At 37.8% G+C, this 20,456-nt stretch overlaps 1 protein-coding gene across 3 annotated transcripts in view; it reads left to right on the top strand.

The window, feature by feature from the left end:
• The window catches only part of LOC111345931 (uncharacterized), a 14,653-nt gene extending 1,335 nt beyond the window's left edge, over positions 1–13,318 (top strand). The window contains exons 2-13 of one of the 3 annotated variants that reach the window (XM_022953219.2): positions 1,056–1,179; positions 1,539–2,196; positions 2,862–3,004; positions 7,815–7,950; positions 9,033–9,179; positions 9,441–9,573; positions 9,694–9,837; positions 10,048–10,181; positions 10,909–11,016; positions 12,257–12,316; positions 12,963–13,051; positions 13,178–13,318. In XM_022953219.2, coding sequence (XP_022808954.1) covers positions 1,056–1,179; positions 1,539–2,196; positions 2,862–3,004; positions 7,815–7,950; positions 9,033–9,179; positions 9,441–9,573; positions 9,694–9,837; positions 10,048–10,181; positions 10,909–11,016; positions 12,257–12,316; positions 12,963–13,051; positions 13,178–13,223 — 1,922 coding nt within the window. In that variant the 3' untranslated portion in view covers positions 13,224–13,318. Of the gene's footprint in view, positions 1–935; positions 1,180–1,538; positions 2,197–2,861; positions 3,005–7,814; positions 7,951–9,032; positions 9,180–9,440; positions 9,574–9,693; positions 9,838–10,047; positions 10,182–10,908; positions 11,017–12,256; positions 12,317–12,962; positions 13,052–13,177 lie in introns of all 3 variants that reach the window. The other 2 variants (XM_022953218.2, XM_088743460.1) reach the window with 2 other exon arrangements.
• The last annotated feature ends 7,138 nt before the right edge of the window (positions 13,319–20,456 follow it).

The raw sequence follows: 20,456 nt of genomic DNA, 5'->3' as shown, positions 1-20,456 counted from the left end.
TAGTCTGAATGCATAATTAATGTATGGGGTTATATGGTACTCTTGCCAAGATCAGGGCTAATTCAGACAGAATTCGCAGTGTGTAGATTGTAGTTGATTCCTGCGTACCCTTTTCAGTCGTGCGACTTGATTAGACAGGAAGTGTTAATGACGATAACATCTGCAGGGGCTGTGGTCTAGCAGCGCCCGCTAGCCTTTGGCGCCTTACTTTTGCTCTTGGAAAACTCGGGAATTTTAGTTTTTTCAAAAAAGTATATGCTGGGCACTCTGGATTTCACAGTTGCACAACACTGGACTCCCTCTCAGTTTTCCTTATCTGGTTTCAATGTCTATGCAGCAATTATTTGCATTAATTGCCATGCAAAGGCTGTCTTTGTTCCCTTGTGTGCATCAATTATTTATGTTGTTTGACATTGATTCCTTTTCCAGTTTCTTAGTGTCTTGTGAGAATACATGCATGATTGGATTAACAGAAAAATGAAAATTCAAATCTATTCAATCTATATACTTTGTGTCTTCTGTTGGTTATCTCCGTCTCTGATGATGCATGTGCCAAGAGATTAGTTACATAACTTTTAAGATAAGTAACACAAGATAAGAAATCATGGAAAGGAAAAAAGAGGGTAGTTGTGTAAGAGCAGTTGTTTCTAAATGTTATGAAGTAGGAGTCAGACTCTGTAAATGTAGGTGATTGTGAAAAGGTCGATAACGGAAAATAGGTAATTATTTTGACAAAAGTAACTGGTAACATATCATCAAGTAGTCAGCAGAACTGAGGCAGTCCCAGGCTTGTTTTGAAACTCCCATAAGAGTGCATATTTTCTAATTGTCCTATACACCCTCTTATCCACTGTGCCTGGAAAGTTACTCTGATTTATCAAAGTCCTTGTCCAGGTCAACATCGTTCTTTAGCAATGCAAATCTTATTTCCACAGGAGCAGAGGCAAAAGATGAGTTAAAATTCAACACTGTGATGATCCCACATTCAGTACTAGAGTGTTCCATCTGTCCAGATGATTTGTTCTCACTGGAACCCCCTTCTGCTTCATTTGAAGGTCTGGAGGTTCAAGATGACATCTCTGTGAAAGAGGGAATAAATGATGAAACAGCAGAAGTGAAAATTGAAGAAGCTGGACAGTTTGTCAAAACTGAATCAAAGCACATAAATATTCCCAGAAGGTTTGAATCTTTCCTTGGTTTTCCATATGGAATCCATCAATAAGAGTGTAATTTGATTTGTAGCAGTAGTATACTGGTGTGCTGTACTAGAATTTGATGTCTCAACAGGTGTAATTTATGGATCAATGCCAGTAACTAAGCAACCATGCCCCTACCCCAAACAATAGTCAACTGATAACAAGTTAGGGTTAACTTTGGGTTAGGGGAGGGGTGGGTGTGCAGTTGCTCAGATACTGACATTAATCCTAATTCATTTTAAATCCCTCAAGTATTGTGAATGGTATTGGGTTTTGTGTTATTAAATATAACTGGTATTTTTCCACTTCTAATCATTTGTGAATATTTATTTTAACCTTTAGGCAAGCTGGTAAAAGAGTAAAAGGAAATGCTAGGTCTATCATAGTGCCTGATCTCTCTGCGGTGCACCACAAGCAGGTAGAGAAAACATGCAAAACAGTCAAAGATAGAAAACTAAGAAACATCAGGAAATGTGCTCCAAAACAGCCATGTCTTTCCTTTGAAGAGATCATTGAATCTATCCTCCACATAGCACCTGCACCAGCCAAGAGGAGAAGACCCAACTCCAACTTGAGTGAACCAAGAGACTCTCGAGTTCATAGTGGAGAGAGCAGCAATGGTACCAGTGATGGCTGCAGTAGTAGCTCTGGAAGTGATAGTGGTAGTTCTGGAAGTGATAGTAGTAGTTCTGGTGGAAGCAGCAGTGGTGGTTGCTTTGGGGGAAAGGGAAATGCTGATAGAGATGAAGGCAACGAAAAGGAGTATCCACAGTGGTATTTCCTAGGAAAACAAAAGACTGACACAGCAGGCAGAAATGAAAGGAAAAGATCTCTAGATGAAGAGAAAAATTGTCCAAGAGTAAAAAAAATGAGGGAAAATCTTACCACAGTGACTACAGATCAATCGGGCCTCCAGATGTTCTTGTCATCTATCATCGATAATGCAGAGCAATTTTGCTGCTTTGGAGAGGAAGGAACCCACATGACCACAATTGGAAAGGTAGTTGTTGAGTCATTGTGTTAGTACCTACTGAGGTAAATTATTTTAACCAAAAAAAAAACTGACTGAAGCTTCTAGTTGGTACATTTTATGATAAAAATGTATTGCTATCAGAGACTAATTCAATTTGAATTAATTTCAAAATTAATTGCGTTCTTAAATAGATATGAAGAGCGTATGATAGTGTTAAAGGAAACTTAACACAATTGCAGAAACTGGCGAGTTTTGATCTAATGTGAAATGGCCATCCTTCTGTCTAGTTGTTCATCCTTAAAGATTAAGTAAAAGATGATTCTACAAGAAATACTGGAGTTAGTCAAAGGTCAACCTAGTGCTGCCTTGATTTCTGTTTGTTAGTGCCCATGTGAGCTAAAATGCTATGGGATTCATATTCATCTTCCCTCAAGAAGTTTAACATCCATCTCATTGTTCCAGTTCTGTTTGTCATAACAATCAAAAATGCATGAATGTAAGTTGTTACTAACACTTTAAAATATGTCAAGTATAGCCAAGGGTAATCGAAAAAAAAAAAAAAAAAAAAAAAAAAAAAACAGAGGAAATAGTAATTTTGTTTCTGGTTCATCAAAGTACTCACTGTACAATACATTACAAGTAACTGTTTGAAGAAAAACTTATGATAGATTTGTATGTTAATTACTCTGCAGGTGAAAAAGGAGATAGAGCATGTGCTATTTCATGAAGAACTGCAGAGCTGTGAACATTCTTCGATCACACAGAATGTTATTGCACAGCATACACATTTTTGTTGTAGCCAAGGGTGTAGTGTTTTTGACTGTGAAAGCTTCAGGTAAGGCCAACCAGCTTCAAATTTAAGTTAGTAGTATCTTTTTGGAAGTTTTAAATTGAATTTGGATGTGCATACAACAGTGCATTTTCACTCAGAAAGTGATGTCATTTTCTTAGTTTCAGTAGGACTATGAAAGTCCTTCATAGCCTCTATCCTCCTCTTAACTTTTTTGTGAAGCAGCTGACTAGTGAATACAGGATTTGCAGTTGCTCATGTGCCCAAGTCAATTCCTTAGACTTTCAAAAGTGTGTGTGTATGTGTGTCTATAAGTTTGGATATATCAACAAAGTTGAAATGGTATATTGGCCACCGTAATGATTACAAAAGCTGACGTTTCAAAAGTGGGCAGCTGTACACAGTACAATACAGGTCTGATAGGCTGATTATATAGCAATTGACTGCACTGTGTTAAGTGCACGAATGACCAACAAATGTCCGCTCACATTTAGCATATATGAAAATAGACTCCCAAGTACGATATATGGCACGCAACAAAAATGTAACAAGAAGCAGTTACCCATTTTAACCATTATTTAATTAGTTTTACACTGTTTAATCTACTTAGGTTAGAGATTAAGTTAAGCAGTTCATAAAGCAGGCTTACAATCCTTCATGCCGTGTAAGTGTTCGTCGTCTTGATCAACTTCCAATTCCAACATCCGCCGACTGAAGACCACAGCGCTTGGCTTTCTTGATTTATGGCTTTCTTTCCGTGTACACAAATTCTTCCGGAGGACTTCATAGTGAACTCTAAATTCTTTATCTCCTTCCTCTCTCGGCTTTCGTATTTTTCTTCTCTTTCTTCTCTCCGGATATCGCAAGGTCAAAAGGTCATAGCCTCGTCACATTATAGCTTCCAAAAGTTCAGTCAGCAAGCCACGAGGATAAGCCCTCAGGCAAATCTCTTTTGTACTTCTCACAAGCCAGCTTTTATACATTTAATAAAGGCTGATAGTTTCGAAAGAAACTGTTTGGGGCTGCGTCGGTGGGAGTAACGAAATAATTTGGATGTATCAACAAAGTTGAAATGGTAAATTGGCCACCGTAATGATTACAAAAGCTGACGTTTTGAGCGTTAGCCCTTCGTCGGAGCGAATGATTCGCTCCGACGAAGGGCTAACGCTTGAAACGTCAGCTTTTGTAATCATTATGGTGGCCAATTTACCATTTCAACTTTGTTGATATATCCAAATTATTTTATACATTTACTTTAGTTATCTAGAATGTTCTATTACTATTTATAGCGTATTACAAGTTGTGCTATTTTTGGAAACTGCTGAGTCACATGAGAGAAGTTTCTGGAATATTACAGATTATAGATAATTCTAGAAAAGTCTGGGATTGCGTGACAGATTCAGTAAAAATAATTCAATCCTCGTAACAACTGAGACACAGGTTACAAATATGAACTCAGTATGGTGAAAGATCATCAGAGCTTGTTCTCACCCTTCTTAAACATATACATGACACTAGTGTTAATCCAGGGGGCAAGACACTGCTTTAGTGAATAAAGGCTGATAGTTTGGAAAGAAACTGTTTGGGGCTGCGTCGGTGGGAGTAACGAAATAATTTGGATATATCAACAAAGTTGAAATGGTAAATTGGCCACCGTAATGATTACAAAAGCTGACGTTTCGAGCGTTAGCCTGCTTTAGTGAGGCTAGCATATTTTAGGTGGCAAGTAAAAAAAAAAATGAAAGAATATTATTAATGGCCAGCTCATGGAGAAAGTAATCTAGAGTTCTCAAACCCATCAATTATTCATAAGGTGATCATTGGACTGAGACACACCAACTTTGTCATATGCATGTGGTTTGAAACACCAGTAAAACACTGGAATGATGCGCTATCCATGAGTTTCATATAATATCAAACCCTTGAGTTTCATAAAGCATCAAACTCTAGTGAACTCATTTCTCAATTTGAATAACAACAACAAACTTGCCAACAACATGTGAAAAATTCGTGAATATTTTCATTTCCGTTTATTCTTGAGATCGGACTGAGAAGCTATTTTAAATCTCCTGCATCAAGTTTCATCAGGGTTTCCAAACACTCAAACACTATAAAAGCTCTTAGCTTGCAGCCTTGTGCTTGGAAACCCTGATGAAACCCTTGCCCTAACTAATTTTTGAAATAATACATGAAACATGAACTCAAAATCTCTTTTTTCTCGAAATGTGTAATTATTAGATAAGACAACACCAAATGTTTTTATCAAAATGTGCGTTGCAAAGATAAAAGTAGACTGAAAGTATTAACTCCCAAAAGATTAGGTCTAGAAAAAAGTGTTACTGATCACAGTGTTAGGTTTGTGCCTAAAGTGGATATAAATACATTCTGAGTTGAGTGGTTCACAGCCACTTCGAGTAATCCGTAGTTATTTGGTTATGAGATGCACCGCAAACTTGGCAACGTAGTCAAGTCTAGTTCCCAAATGTAAAGTTTTGTTAAAATACTCGGTTATAAGATGCACCAAAAGGTTCAGAGTTCACAAAAGGTGTGATGGATCTGGAAAAGTTTCATGGTTGCTCTGGTGGTGAAAGCAAATGACAAAAAACTCCCAGTTCGACAGCTGAATATCAACATGCCGCAGAAGATGCAAGTGTCAGTGCACAAAAAAGGCTGGATGGATAAAAAAGTTAAGTTTTATCTCCACATTGTTCATTCAGAGAGGGAACTATTTGAGCGAACAACACAAACATGATTCTAGGAATTTGAAACGTGGTTCGAACAATTGTTTTGTTGTCATGGATATCATATTACTGAGCACGTGCTATTAAGAATGTATGTGAATTTCTGTTTGTTTGCTTTTGTTGTTGATCTTTTTAAGTTGATCAGTGTTCTAAAAGCAGTATTCCTTATTAATTCATAGGAATAAAGGATTGGATTACATGCAGTCTTCGCTACATCTCAGACCAAAAAGCCCTGCTCGTGTGCATGGTGATTTGGTGGAGGCCATATAAGAAACGGTTAATTCTTTCAGAACCACCACAACAGCTCTTTTCAGAGCCACCCTAGTTATTTTTAGAACCACCAGATCTAAAAAAGTTAATGAAAAACAATTAGTGTTCTTTTCATGTCTTTCTAACTGTAAGTTCTGCTAAAATTGTGATCTGAAGATACCCCAATTTCAACACTAATTTTCCACCCGAAGACAGAATTTTCTTGAAAAAATCATGTGCCTTATAACCGATAACTATGGTAACCTAGTTGACAAAACTTGAGGTAAAATAAGATCAAGGAGGCTGATGCTGTAAAGTCACTCAAAACATTATACAGAAATAATATCAGTTTAACAGAAATTCTTTGTAACTTGTGGCGAAATGAAAGATTAAAACTCAGATTTCTGTACAACTTGAAATATTGGGCATGTATCAACATTAAGGGTTGGCTGCGCAGAATAAACACAGTGATAAGTACGTATATGAGCACGATCCTTCGCAGTAAAGCACTATTGGAGCAATAGTGAAAATCAGACCTGAAAAAAATTTCAGGCCTGTACGGGATTCGAACCACTGACCTCTGCAATACTAGTGCAGCGCTCTACCAATTGAGCTAACAAGCCAACTGGGAGCAGGCCATCAAATTAATTCGATATAAACCCGTAGATGATAAATCAAACAACAACAAACATATGAAACACATGTGTGAACTGCGGTTATGAGACGTATATGAGCACGATCCTTCGCAGTAAAGCACTATTGGAGCAATAGTGAAAATCAGACCTGAAAAAAATTTCAGGCCTGTACGGGATTCGAACCACTGACCTCTGCGATACTAGTGCAGCGCTCTACCAATTGAGCTAACAAGCCAACTGGGAGCAGGCCATCAAATTAATTCGATATAAACCCGTAGATGATAAATCAAACAACAACAAACATATGAAACATATGTGTGAACTGCGGTTATGAGACGTATATGAGCACGGTCCTTCGCAGTAAATATACGTCTCATAACCGTAGTTCACACATATGTTTCATATGTTTGTTGTTGTTTGATTTATCATCTACGGGTTTATATCGAATTAATTTGATGGCCTGCTCCCAGTTGGCTTGTTAGCTCAATTGGTAGAGCGCTGCACTAGTATCGCAGAGGTCAGTGGTTCGAATCCCGTACAGGCCTGAAATTTTTTTCAGGTCTGATTTTCACTATTGCTCCAATAGTGCTTTACTGCGAAGGATCGTGCTCATATACGTCTCATAACCGCAGTTCACACATGTGTTTCATATGTTTGTTGTTGTTTGATTTATCATCTACGGGTTTATATCGAATTAATTTGATGGCCTGCTCCCAGTTGGCTTGTTAGCTCAATTGGTAGAGCGCTGCACTAGTATCACAGAGGTCAGTGGTTCGAATCCCGTACAGGCCTGAAATTTTTTTCAGGTCTGATTTTCACTATTGCTCCAATAGTGCTTTACTGCGAAGGATCGTGCTCATATACATCTCATAACCGCAGTTCACACATATGTTTCATATGTTTGTTGTTGTTTGATTTATCATCTACGGGTTTATATCGAATTAATTTGATGGCCTGCTCCCAGTTGGCTTGTTAGCTCAATTGGTAGAGCGCTGCACTAGTATTGCAGAGGTCAGTGGTTCGAATCCCGTACAGGCCTGAAATTTTTTTCAGGTGTGATTTTCACTATTGCTCCAATAGTGCTTTACTGTGAAGGATCGTGCTCATATACGTCTCATAACCGCAGTTCACACATATGTTTCATATGTTTGTTGTTGTTTGACAGTGATAAGTAATTAGCAAGTTTTTTAGATGGTGTAACCTCATGACTTAATAGATTTGTCCTTGCAGGGGCAGTTGTGAAGATAACAGAGAGCCTCTTTCTACGTCAGTGCCAGTGCTAGCACCACAGTTTAACAGGAAACCTCCTGTAGCTCCAGTCTTTGTATCACCAACACCTCGTATTGATGGCAGAGTGATATTCCGAGTAATGTTTTAATTTATTTGATTAATTTGTTATCAAGGCCAGTACAAAGTTTGGCCTGATAGTAAGACTGGATATAGCTTTTTTTCTAGTTTTTTTTTTCCTAGGTTTTTTTTCTCTTATTATCATAGATGAGTTGGCAAACATTCAAGAGGCTGTTGTTCTTGACCTGACAATGTTGACAGGATTTTATAATTTACAACAAATATATATTTACAGTGAAAGACCAACCATAAGATTGTTGTTGTTACAAACAATAGAATTGGGCCAGACACAAATCAGCCATTATCTGGTGTTTGTAGTACACTATTGACAATTATACCATGAACATCACACATTTTAACTTTAGTTAAGTTTGCCTTCTCAAGCATATTATAAGCACCACAGGCAGCCCAAGCATAGTGTGTGTGATTTTGGGGTCTATAGGTCATTAACAGGATAACTTAATATATTAAGATTGAAATGAAAGCCTCAGTAACGGTGGGCAGTTTAAAAAAGGGAAAAATTGAAAAAAGAAAAATTAAAAAGGGTAATTAAAAACAAGGAACATAACATGTTAGGTCTCCTTACCTCTTCACAGCCACTTTGTCAACTTACGGTTGTTATATTGCTTTTTTGGTAACTTTCTTTGTACCATGCATTGTGCCACTATCTAACTATGTATAAAAATAAACAAGGTCACTTCAATCAGTCCCCAATGCCAACCATCGCCACTTAAAGGCTGATTAATTCCACAAAAGTCAATCAACCGCACTCAAATTTCCACCAGCAACATTGCTTAATTTGTAAATACTAACCCAATCAAGCAGCAAAAGTTTCTAAATTCTGCTACATTGAACTCAAAGAGGCACTCCATTTTATGATAGCTCATCAAAGTTTCCTTATGAATGTTTCTTCACCCAATTTGTGTCTAAAGTTATCTGGAACATTTGAAGGAGAAACAGTTTCAGCTCAGTGGAGGTTTAATTGTTTAAAAGCAATTTCAGGTGTCCTTAGAAAATTGTGGGGTTGTAAAAGATAATACCGACTGCTAAATGCTTTGTAACGTCTAAAACACATTAATATATAAACTTGTTTTCCCACAGAATTCAACAGACCTGCCAGAGAAATTCTTCCTTGAAAACAAAGACTTCATTAAGATGAAAGAAAAGAAGCTCGGAATAGGAAGCAATGCAGAAGTTTTTGTCATCTATTTGACAAGGGACAATAGGAAAAAGATGGCTATGAAAGAGGTAGGACTGTTTTGTGAGAAGTATTTACTCTTTTCCTACAACATCATGGTTTGACTAGTGAATTGAAATGAACATCGAGCACTGGTTGTAAAAATGATATTTTAAGAGAGGGTTACTTAACTCCCCCAGACTTCACTTAAGGAGAATAAGTGCAGGTAGGACTTTGAATCATTATGAACTTCTGTAACCCAGCCCCAGGGCTCTGATTTAGAAGCCTTCAAACAATACTGATCTATTAATGTGCTGATTTATTTTTGTTAGACAAAGTACCACATTGAAAGGGAGGAAGTAGAAGTGTACAAGATGTTGGGCGAACATCCTCACATCATCACACACTATGGAGTAACATTAAGAGAGAATAAGGGACATGCCAATATATTCATGGAGTTATGTGGTATGTTGTGAGAAAGTACCTTGTTCTTTTGAGTAATTTAAGGCACACATGAGCATTTTAGTTGGGTTTCACATTTTTGATGTATGGCACTACCAGTACTTTTTTTGCCTCTTCTGGCAGAACAATCACTTTTTGACTACATGGACTCAAAATTAAAGAGACGATTGACTCTTCTGGAAGCCATGTTTTACGCTATTCAGATTCTTGTCGCAGTGGTATACTTACACAATTTGAAAGTTCCAATAGTTCATAAGGATATCAAAGGTAAGAGCATTCAGGTAACAGTTAGGGAAGACCAAACTTTTTCAGAAACTTCAAGTCTTTTTGTATCTTTACAATTGATATGAAAAAATTTACTTGTTTTACAATAACACAATAGTGGTAAACGAAACATTGGTGATTCTTCTAAGGATGCACCAGTCAGTTTTGATACCGAAGGCTTAATGCAAGATAGTGTGATGAATTTGTTTTTAGCCAAAAATGTGGTGCTGACGGCAGATGGTTCTCAGGCAAAACTTGCTGATTTTGATTCTGCAAGGAGATTGCCTTCTGAAATCACCAAAGCTGGTCTGAAAGCCCAAGGGACGAAAGGTTTTGCTTCTCCTGAGGTGATCTCTTTTCTGTAAGATTGTAATATTAATAATTTGCAGTAATATGTAATATTTTGCAGTTAGATGATAATTTTAAGTTAAAATTTGGCAAGCTTGCATGTTTTTCTCTTTGTTTGCATGGTTTTGTCAATTAAGGCAAAAGAAGCTCTTTCAAGGTTCTGTTTTTCAGTGGTGCATTTTGTGGTGTAAGATTTTGTAATGGCCAGGTTTAGTTTGGCAATTGCTTGACTGTGCTGCCCTTGTAGACATTGCTCCATTCTTAAATTTTAGTATTTTCAATTACGAACTTTTTATAAACTATTTTGTTAACCCTTTGATCTTAAGAGAGTGATGAGCACCTCACAATGACAACCCTGAATCACACAAAGAGGTTATGAAATTAAAAGAAATGCATACCTGCCAACCCCCAGAGTACAAAAATCTGGACATGTCTAAATCCATGCTGGCCATTGTCAACTCGATCGATGTAAACCACACATGATGACTTGAAGCGCACCAAATTTCTACAATATGTATTGTGCAATTTGATTGGTTAATTTCTGACCAATTACGATACTCATTAAATGTATATTAATTTGATTGCTCTGTTTTACTTTTTCCGATCGAGAACAGCATCAAATCCTATTTGACATCTCGAAAACAACTGAATTATTGGAAAAAAAACTTGAAAAAATTTGGAATGCACTGTAGGTAATGAAAAGTTACATTCTTTGCAATACTGCAGGTTTTGGAAGAGAAACCTCATGGGAGAGCAGCTGATATCTATAGCTTTGGATGTTTTATAATTGAACTGATGGTGGGAGGTCCATCCAAAAGCTCCCTGCATCAACAGGTAACCTGTAATGATCAGTGCATTATCATAACTGACTGAGAAAGCTTTGAAATCGTAATTTATAGGAGATTGCTGTCTACAGTCAAACCTGTGTTAAGCGACACCGTAAAAAGATGCCACCCTATAAAAAGCAATTTATTGTCAAAGTCCCAAATTTGGTTCTCCTTAATTGTTATAATTTTCACCTCTATAAAGCAGTCACCTCTATGAAATGGTTGTGGTTATGGCTGTGGTCATGCATACTCACCTTTGAGTGACCCAGCAGCCTTTTTGTATTGACTTCAACCTGTTGAATGGTTATGTAAAGCAGAACCACTCAACTGAAAAAAGATTTTTAAGTAAAATGTAATCCATGTTTCTCTCTGAGCAAAGCTTTGTACATAAGTGTCAATTATGGTATAAAATGGTGTTTTTTGTCACTTTTTGTATCCCCCCTATTCTGTGGAACTTGTATTAAGTGATCAACTTGTATTAGGTGAACACCCCGGCATTCCTTGTGAGTGACTGCTAAATGCAGGGTTGACTGTATTTTGAATAGCAGACTTTGATCAAAGAACAGCTAGGGCTCGACACTAACAGTAGCCCACTAGTCACAGACTAGTAGAAATTCAGTTTTGGCTAGTGATTTTCAATTTCCACTAGCCAGTTTGGCTAGTAAACAGACTGAAATTGTCGTAGTGACATCTAAAAACATCTAAGATGTCACTTAAGCCACTTGGCTAAGTAAGTTGAAAAGTTAGTGTTGAGCCCTGAAAGAAGCTATCAGTTATGATATTTTAAAGGAAAAGGCTGTCTGTTCATCTTTGTTTTGGGAGTATGTTTGTGGTTTTTTTAATTACTCCCAAAGAAGCAAAAATTCTTACTCTTAGGCAGCTCAAATTTACCCTTATCAAACCTGATTTCACCTCTGATTTAAAATTTGGACCAGGGGTTAAAGGAGAGAAGTGAAAAAAATCACATAAAAGGGATGCATCCTCCCCCCCCCCCCCCCCAAAAAAAAAAAAAATAGATAAATAAACACCCATACAAGGAGAGATGTCTGAGAACTTTTGGTGGTTGCAACACTTGGCATTTGAATGCATTTTTTTTTTTCAAAATCAAGGGTAGTAGGGAGACCCAGTTCTTGACTCCTGGTGTTCATTCAATATCTCATATGTTATGGCTCTTTTATTTCTCTGTGTTGTTTCTCATTGTGAATTTCTAAAAAATTATAAAACATTTTATTTTTATTTTGAAACAGATTAAGATGTTAAGGGAGCTGGATCCTGATCTAGGTCAGTTGGTATTTGATTGTACCAAGGTAAGTAGTAAAAAGTAAAAAATAACCGGGTACTTTTTGTTCATACTTTCAATATATATATATATATTTAGGTGAAGATTGTGACATTTCAGCTACATTACTGCTAGCCTTGGTCTGGCCATAAAGCTGAATAATTATTTAACCAGTATTCCACAAGGGGGTCACAGTTGGATATGAAATTAAATAGCTAACGTGGAGCATAGCTCTAAGTTGGCTATGACCAATTTTGTAAACAACAAGAGCAAATGAAAAAATTGTTTTATTGAATTTTGTTAACTCCTATACATTTGGTTATTTGAAGCAATTTTACAGCTTCACAACAGTTGGTATAATGTACTTCCATGTAAGGTGACTGCATGGGAATATGAGCTGATAACTGGAGTTGGGTGATTCAATCAGAGCACTAAAAATACAATATTTGGAGTTGAGAATTTAATAATTGAATAACAGCAGCTAACTATTGCACTATATTAATAGCACCATGTAATCAGTAAATTACCTTGTCATCTTTCACAGACTGTTCTTTTCACTTGCTTGTCAGTATTTCTCCATTTTGTTCTTGTTTTTAATTGTTTGCTTAGGTACTGTAATTCAGAAAGGAATCAAAGAGTTTGCTGACATTTCACTGCCATTGTTGTCTTCATAGGAGAACCCAAAGGAGCGACCAACTGCCTGTGAATTACTGCAGCTGCCAGTCATTCAGAAGTATGCTTCCAGTGTCCATGGGGGACTTAGGTAAACTTGCTGTCCGTGGCATCAATCCTTACTTCTTTTATGGTTATGTTTATCCCATTTAGTAAAACAATCAAAAGTGGAGGCATTTGCAGGTCTAATGCATATATTTTTTATATTCATATGCAGGTCACCTGATTTACCTTTGAACAACAATGATGACTTGTACACTTAGACATCACAATGAGGAATTTTGTTCCCTTTTTCAAACATCATCCCATAGTTGCAATGGAGTGAAGCATTTCACAATCACGTTTAATACAAATAACAGGATAATGGATTTTCAGACCATTTAAAATGTAGTTATTGTTAAAGAGAGGAGCATGGCACATCATATGAATCAAGACAGATGATGTTCTAGAGGTTGAAAGTTACTTAAAAGGAAATTCCTTTTAGTGTATTACACAATATATTTGTGGTATTAGGATTAATATTTTTATCAAGCATAATAGTGTAGTATTAGGATTAATATTTTTATCAAGCATAATTGCTTTAAAAGAAGCCTTAAGTGGAAGTGCACTCTGATCTGACTGATATTCTAACTCATCCCATCTAGAGTTTAACTCAACAGTTGAACATTAGAGAACAAATCAAACCCATGAGATCAACAATGATGTTAAGACATAACAGCAATGTGTGGATAAGATACCAAAAGCCATCAACATATAAGGATTTTCTCTTTGCACCTCCTGATTTTAAGTATCTTGTTTTGTAGATTGGTCAATTCCTGTTTTAATATTAGAATGGAAATGGATCTTTGTTTAGGAAAGAGGAAATTAGGATGTTGCTTAGTAATCATCTTTGGAAATACTGATTTGTTAGTTTGTGATTAAAAGTGTGAAGTGCTATGAAATGGTGTGACTGGTGTGATTCTTAGGTGAGATATTTATTCTAAAACTTTTCTACCATGGTTAAGAAATTGAGAATAGGCCATTTTACAGTTGTGTACTTAGTTGCCAAGCCTCTGATTCAGATTGAGGCTGAAGGTGACCTTGTTGTGATAGAGACCTGTATCTGCTTCGCATGATTATAAACAAAGTGATTTACATTTGAAAGGCAGCAAGGTTTGTATCATAACAAGGTCAACCCTAGCCTCACTCCCATTCAATGGCTTGGCAACCAAGCACACAACTGTAAAATGGACTATTGAACATAATTTAGCAGTGAGATGAAATAAGGATGGATTTGTCCATCTAAGGGAACAGAAATGTAATGGGGACACTGCAATGAAAAAACCTTTAACTGAGTATTATTTTTGGTAACCAAGACTACCACAGAATCATGCTGTTGGAATTTGATGCAATCGTTGGCTGATTTATACAAAATATTAGTTTGCTTTTTCGTCCAAAGGGAATGGGGAGGTGGTACAAAGTCTTTTATTGTGGGTTTTGGCAAAAAAATGGATGTGTTAAATGAATTGTGCAAAACAGATGTTCATTCACCTACACACAGACATAGCAGATATTTACAAATGCAAAACAGCTACAGTCAAAGTACCTTGAATTCTCTTCCACCAATATTTATTTCAAAACTACTTGTACTTCTGAAAGGTAATGTAGTTTTCCTTGATGCTTGTAGCTTGCAGTAATTCTTCTATTTTCTAAAATATTTCACCAGATCCATGTGGAAGGTAAGGCATCTCCAATTGGTTACCAGGTGAGGGGAAGGTTTTAGGAAGCAAATCAAAATAAAAGCAGTGCTTTGATGAATTCCATGGAATTGGTAAACCTGGTTAGAATTTCCCGTAACATTAAGGCATCCTTGAACTGTCACTCTGTATTGCTGAGAAAAGGCTGCCCTTAAGCCTTAATACCCTAGGAGTGATAAACATATCATTTCTCCTTACCATAAAACTACCAAATCATTCAGATCACTGAAATCACTCACTAAAATCATGAGAGGAAAAGGAATGTTTGCCAACCCAAGGAGCTTCAATTCTCCTTGTCAGTATGTTAAGAAATGTCTAGAGAACAGTATAGAGAATATATACTCTGATGCTTCAAATGATTCCTTTTCTATCATATCAATAAAGTACCGTATTTCTTCACCTATAAGCCGATCTCGGCTATAAGCCGAGACCCTGACTTTCAGGGTCTTTACGCTACACTCAAGCTGCCCAAAAAAAAAGGTAAAACCATCGGCTATAAGCCGAGAGCGAAATTATTGATTGTAACTGGCCATTTGAGCAAGCGAACCTCACGGAAAACATAAGAAATTGACTCACTAAACACAAAACCTAATGAATTACAATAAACACAAAAGAAAAAAAGCGAACCAATCAAGAGATATGAATATCAATTGATCCAACGAACTGTATAAATACTACCACGCGACAACAGATTAACCACAACAACAATAATAATCTCAGTTAAACGTTTCAAAGTATCAATCTATCGAGTATACCTTTCGTCGCTGTCACTTTTTATCATCATGCCTAAAGCACGCCGTTCCTCGTATAGTATGGCTTTCAAGATAAAAGTTATCGCGGAAGCTGAAGCGGTAGAAAACAACTCGGAAATCGCTCGAGAATATGGACTAAGCGAGTCCATGGTACGACGCTGGAGAAGAGACCAGGCGACTATTCTTTCCGGAGAGCTGAAGATGTCTGCAAAACGTGCGACGATGGGCCGTTTCACTCCGAAATATCCCGAACTAGACCAGCAAGTGATGGAGTGGTTTTCACAGCAAAGAGAACAAGGTTGGTATTTACTTTTCTGTCTAAAATTTTAAGAGTTTTTGAAGAGTTGAATGATATCGTCTTTCAGTGCGTGGGAAACAGAGACTTTGATTGGTCAGAAATATGTTGTTGTCATGACAATTTCATAACATGTCACGAAAAGAGTGCTGCAGTCACGAATCTACGGTTATCTCGCAGCAAAATAAGATTGTTATTTTATTTTTCGTAGGTATTGCGGTGAGTGGATTGATCCTTCGCCTTAAAGCTAAAGAGCTCTCCGATGATCCTGCTTTCAAAGCTTCCCGTGGATGGTACGAGAAATGGAAACGACGCCACTCGGTCAGCATGCGAACCAAAACAACTCTGGCCCAGCGATTGCCCGCCGATCTCGAAGAGAACATTGTGTGCTTTCATCGCTTCGTCATTGCAGCAAGAAGACGCGCCGACTACCCTTTATCCCGCATCTACAACATGGATGAGACACCCATGCGTTTTGAGCTGCCATCGAACCGAACACTGGAATTCAGTGGAAGCCGAACAGTGCCAGTAAAATCTTGCGGAGCGGAAAAGCGGAGCTTCACCGTCGTTCTTGCTGTTGCTGCCGATGGAGCAAAGGTGCCACCGAAAGTCATCTTCAAAGGCGTCCGTACACCGAGAGATCTGGTTGTGCCGCATCCTCTTCGTGTTTCCTTCCATAAGAAAGGGTGGATGGATGAACAGGGCATCCGAGAATGGATTCGACAGAGTTTGCCCCGTGCCGAGCGTTCCCTTTTGGTGTGGGACTCATTCCGAGCTCACTTGACCGATTCCGTGAAAGATGACCTGAAGCAGCGAAACATTGACGTCGCAGTTATCCCTGGTGGCCTAACCCCGGTTGTACAGCCCTTGGATAAGTGCCTAAACAAGCCATTTAAAGATAATGTGCGCCGAAAGTACTTGGCGTGGATGACATCTGGGCCATTTGAGTTTACCCCAGCTGGGAAGAAGAAGGCGCCAAGCAGAAATCTTGTCCTCAGGTGGATCAAGGAAGCATGGGCAGAGATACCCGAAGAGATGGTTGTCAAATCCTTCAAGACCTGCGGTATTTCCAATGCCTTGGACGGAACAGAGGACGACGTGGTCTACTCTGAGGAAACCCCAGAAGTAGATGATGAATACATAGAAGAGAACGAGTTCGACACAGACAGCGAAAACGAAACGGATGGCGAGTAAACCATTGGGTTGAAAGCCCTTGCACGTATCCGTCAAACGGCTCCTTTAGGAGCCACCAATTTCATAAAAGTGAATAACCAATATTCAGAAGTTATTTTTGTTGTGTTTTATTACTTCTGCTTCATTGCTAACTTGACTACAAGCCGGGGGGGTAAAGTTATTCAGCAACTGTATATTTTTAAAATGTAAAACCCTCGGCTATAAGCCGAACCCCGTTCTCCGTGAAAAATCTCCCAAAATTTTGGGTCGAAAACTGAAAAAATCGCTCGGCTTATAGGTGAAGAAATACGGTACTATAAAGGAGTTATTTTCTGGTTTATAACAATTTCATAAGCTTTAAACTGATTCCAGGATCCAAGGAAAATATATAAACTACGTTTTACGCCAATTTTTTAAACATCTTCCTGGATTTCACAAAGAATGTTGGATTGCAAATGGGTTTTAAAAATATCTATCTAAAACCAATAATTTAATAGGGATTTGTAATTGTTTTATATGTTGGAGAAACTTTTCAAAAAGGATTTATATAAAAAAATTAGGTTCTGTCCTCGTGTACCGGTTCACAAGAGCCAATACAAAAGACCAAACAATACACAATAGCTAACCAATAACTCCTAAACAAAGAAAGAACAATGGTGATTCCCTTGTGAACCGGTACACCAGGACAGAACCAAAAATTATAATGTGAAATGTTGTTTTTTTTTATCATTTAAAAAATAATTTGGGGTTGTCGTTTATTGGCTTCCGTACCGCCGGGGAGCTCTTGGAGCGCTAGCATCAATTTTTTTTTTTCGCTCGTGTTGGGCATATCATAAAAATTGACAAACTTCAACCGTTAGTCGTAAAAACAATAAAATGGATAGATATTTAACAACTATTCACCGAAGTGGAGGTGGTTAGTGGAAGCTTCGCTTCTCGGGCAAATATTTGTTTTAAGAACATCAAATTTCCGCGGGGCAACTATCAGCCGATAGTTCCTCGATAGAAACACTTAATTGTTTAATTAGCCGTAAATTGGCTAAGAAATTTTTAACCCTTAGCCGTGAAAGCCATCACCTCATTGGATTTATGTAAAGGATTTATATAAAAGAATTATGATGTGAAATGTCTTTTTTTTATTATTTAAAAAGTAATTTGGGGTTGTCCCTAGTTGGCTTACTTACCGAGAGAAGCTCTTGAAGCGCTAGCGTTGGTTTTTTTTTGTTGTTGTTGATTTTTTTGCGCTCGTGTTGGGCGTAAAAATTGACAAATTTCAACTGGTAGTCGTAAAAAAAAATAACCGCAAAAACTTTTGTGGTAACCACAATGGATTAACTGTTAGCCATAAGTGGCATAGGGTAAAATATGGACTGGACTCTGGACTGGACTGGACTCTGGACTCTGGACTCTGGACTCTGGACTCTGGACTCTGGACTCTGGACTCTGGACTCTGGACTATGGACCCTGGACTCTGGACTCTAATTTTACTTTTACTGTAATAAGTATCAACAAAATTACGAACAACTATGCGCATCACTATGCGATTAATTGAGTCAATTAAACTACAAAATAAACTACTTAATACATTACAGAAACTTATTTTATACTAGACCTTGTCAGTACATGTCACGTTATTAGTTTGGGTGTGAACAACAAAACACCCGCAAGTCTTTTCGCACAGGATATGATAACATTCTGTGCTAGAAAGTGGTTTTTGAAGGTGTTTTTGGGGCTCACGGTTTTAACCTTAAATTCAAAACCTTGTAGAAAACTACTTTTTGCGAAAGCGAAACGAGCTGGATATTTCGCAAAATGTAGTTTTCTACAAGGTTTTGAATTGAAGGTTAAAACCGTGAGCCTCAAAAACACCTTCAAAAGCCACTTTCTAGCACAGAATTTTATCATATCATGTGCGAAAATACTTGTGGGTGTTTTGTTGATCACACCCAAACTAATAACGTGACATGTACTGACAAGGTCTAGTATAAAATAAGTTCCTGTAATGTATTAAGTAGTTTATTTTGTAGTTTATTTTGTAGTTTAATTGACTCAATTAATCGCATAGTGATGCGCATAGTTGTTCGTAATTTTGTCGATACTTATTACAGTAAAAGTAAAATTAGAGTCCAGAGTCCAGGGTCCAGAGTCCAGAGTCCAGAGTCCAGAGTCCAGAGTCCAGAGTCCAGAGTCCAGAGTCCAGAGTCCAGAGTCCAGTCCAGTCCAGTCCAGAGTCTAGTCCGGTTTTAGCCTATGCCGCCATAAGTTGGCTAAAAATTTTAACTCTTAGCCGTGAAAGCCATCACCTCATCGAGACCCTCTATTCCACGGAACCTGCATTTAAGTGGTCACCCCGCGATTGGACTCTGGACTGGACTGGACTGGACTGGACTGGACTGGACTGGACTGGACTGGACTGGACTGGACTGGACTGGACTGGACTCTGGACTCTGGACTCTGGACTCTGGACTCTAATTTTACTTTAATTGTACTCTAATTTTACTTTTACTGTAATCTGTATCGACAAAATTACGAACAACTATGCGCATCACTATGCGATTAATTGAGTCAATTAATCCACCGGTTTCGTCTTCGAGTGAGACTTCATCAGGATAAACTACAAAATAAGTTTGGGTGTAAACAACAAAACACCCGCAAGTATTTTCGCACAGGATATGATAAAATTCTGTGCTAGAAAGTGGTTTTTGAAGGTGTTTTTGAGGCTCACGGTTTTAACCTTAAATTCAAAACCTTGTAGAAAACTACTTTTTGCGAAATCGAAACGAGCTATGTGCTCACATGGATATTTCTATCAAGGAAATGAAAAGCAAACCTGTGCGACTTTGAAATGACATTGCCATTTACACCATTTAACAATGTCACATTTCATTAAAAAAAAACCGTGTAGACCGTATACATCTCGTATATAGTAACGAGTACCGAAACTCATCTTTTTTCCAGCACTTCGAGCACTTACGGTAACCGGAATTCTTTCATCGAGTTTTCACAAGCAATGACAAATTTATCAGTTTTTTAAGCTAGTAAAACCGCTGGTAAAACCGCATGCATAGATTAACACTATGATTGTCAAACAAACCGATGTCACAGGAAATTAGTGGCCACGAATCATTGAAGAATGTGTAAAACAAAACTGGAACTTTGTCAAGTTAGCTAAAATTATCTTACCACTCCGGACTTACGTATCTGGGTCTGCATATCCGTTGCCGATAAAAGTCGTCTGTAGAACCAGCGTGTGCAGAGTTTCCTTCTAACGTAATTGAGAAGTTTTGCGAAACGTACGAGTTCCTTGAGAGTACAGCTGAGAGTAAAGTGGAACGTAGAGCGGGCTACACCAGTTTAGTCTGTGGAAGAGGTGAGTTCTTGAAGCCCTAACTTCTTCCTTGTGCATATTTTTACTTCTTACTTTCAAGTAACTCTTTCCTTCGTTTCAGGGTCAGGGTCAGGGTCGGGATCTTCGGACACAGACCTAGAGCAGGTCAGGTATGTGCATTTTTACAGTGGATCGAAAAACGTACGAAAAAA

This window comes from Stylophora pistillata, chromosome 13 (genome assembly GCF_964205215.1).
Source record: "Stylophora pistillata chromosome 13, jaStyPist1.2, whole genome shotgun sequence".
Classification (NCBI taxonomy): Eukaryota; Metazoa; Cnidaria; class Anthozoa; order Scleractinia; family Pocilloporidae; genus Stylophora; species Stylophora pistillata.
The sequence above is the reverse complement of the archived record's forward strand: the minus strand, read 5'-3'. Positions and strand labels throughout refer to the sequence as shown.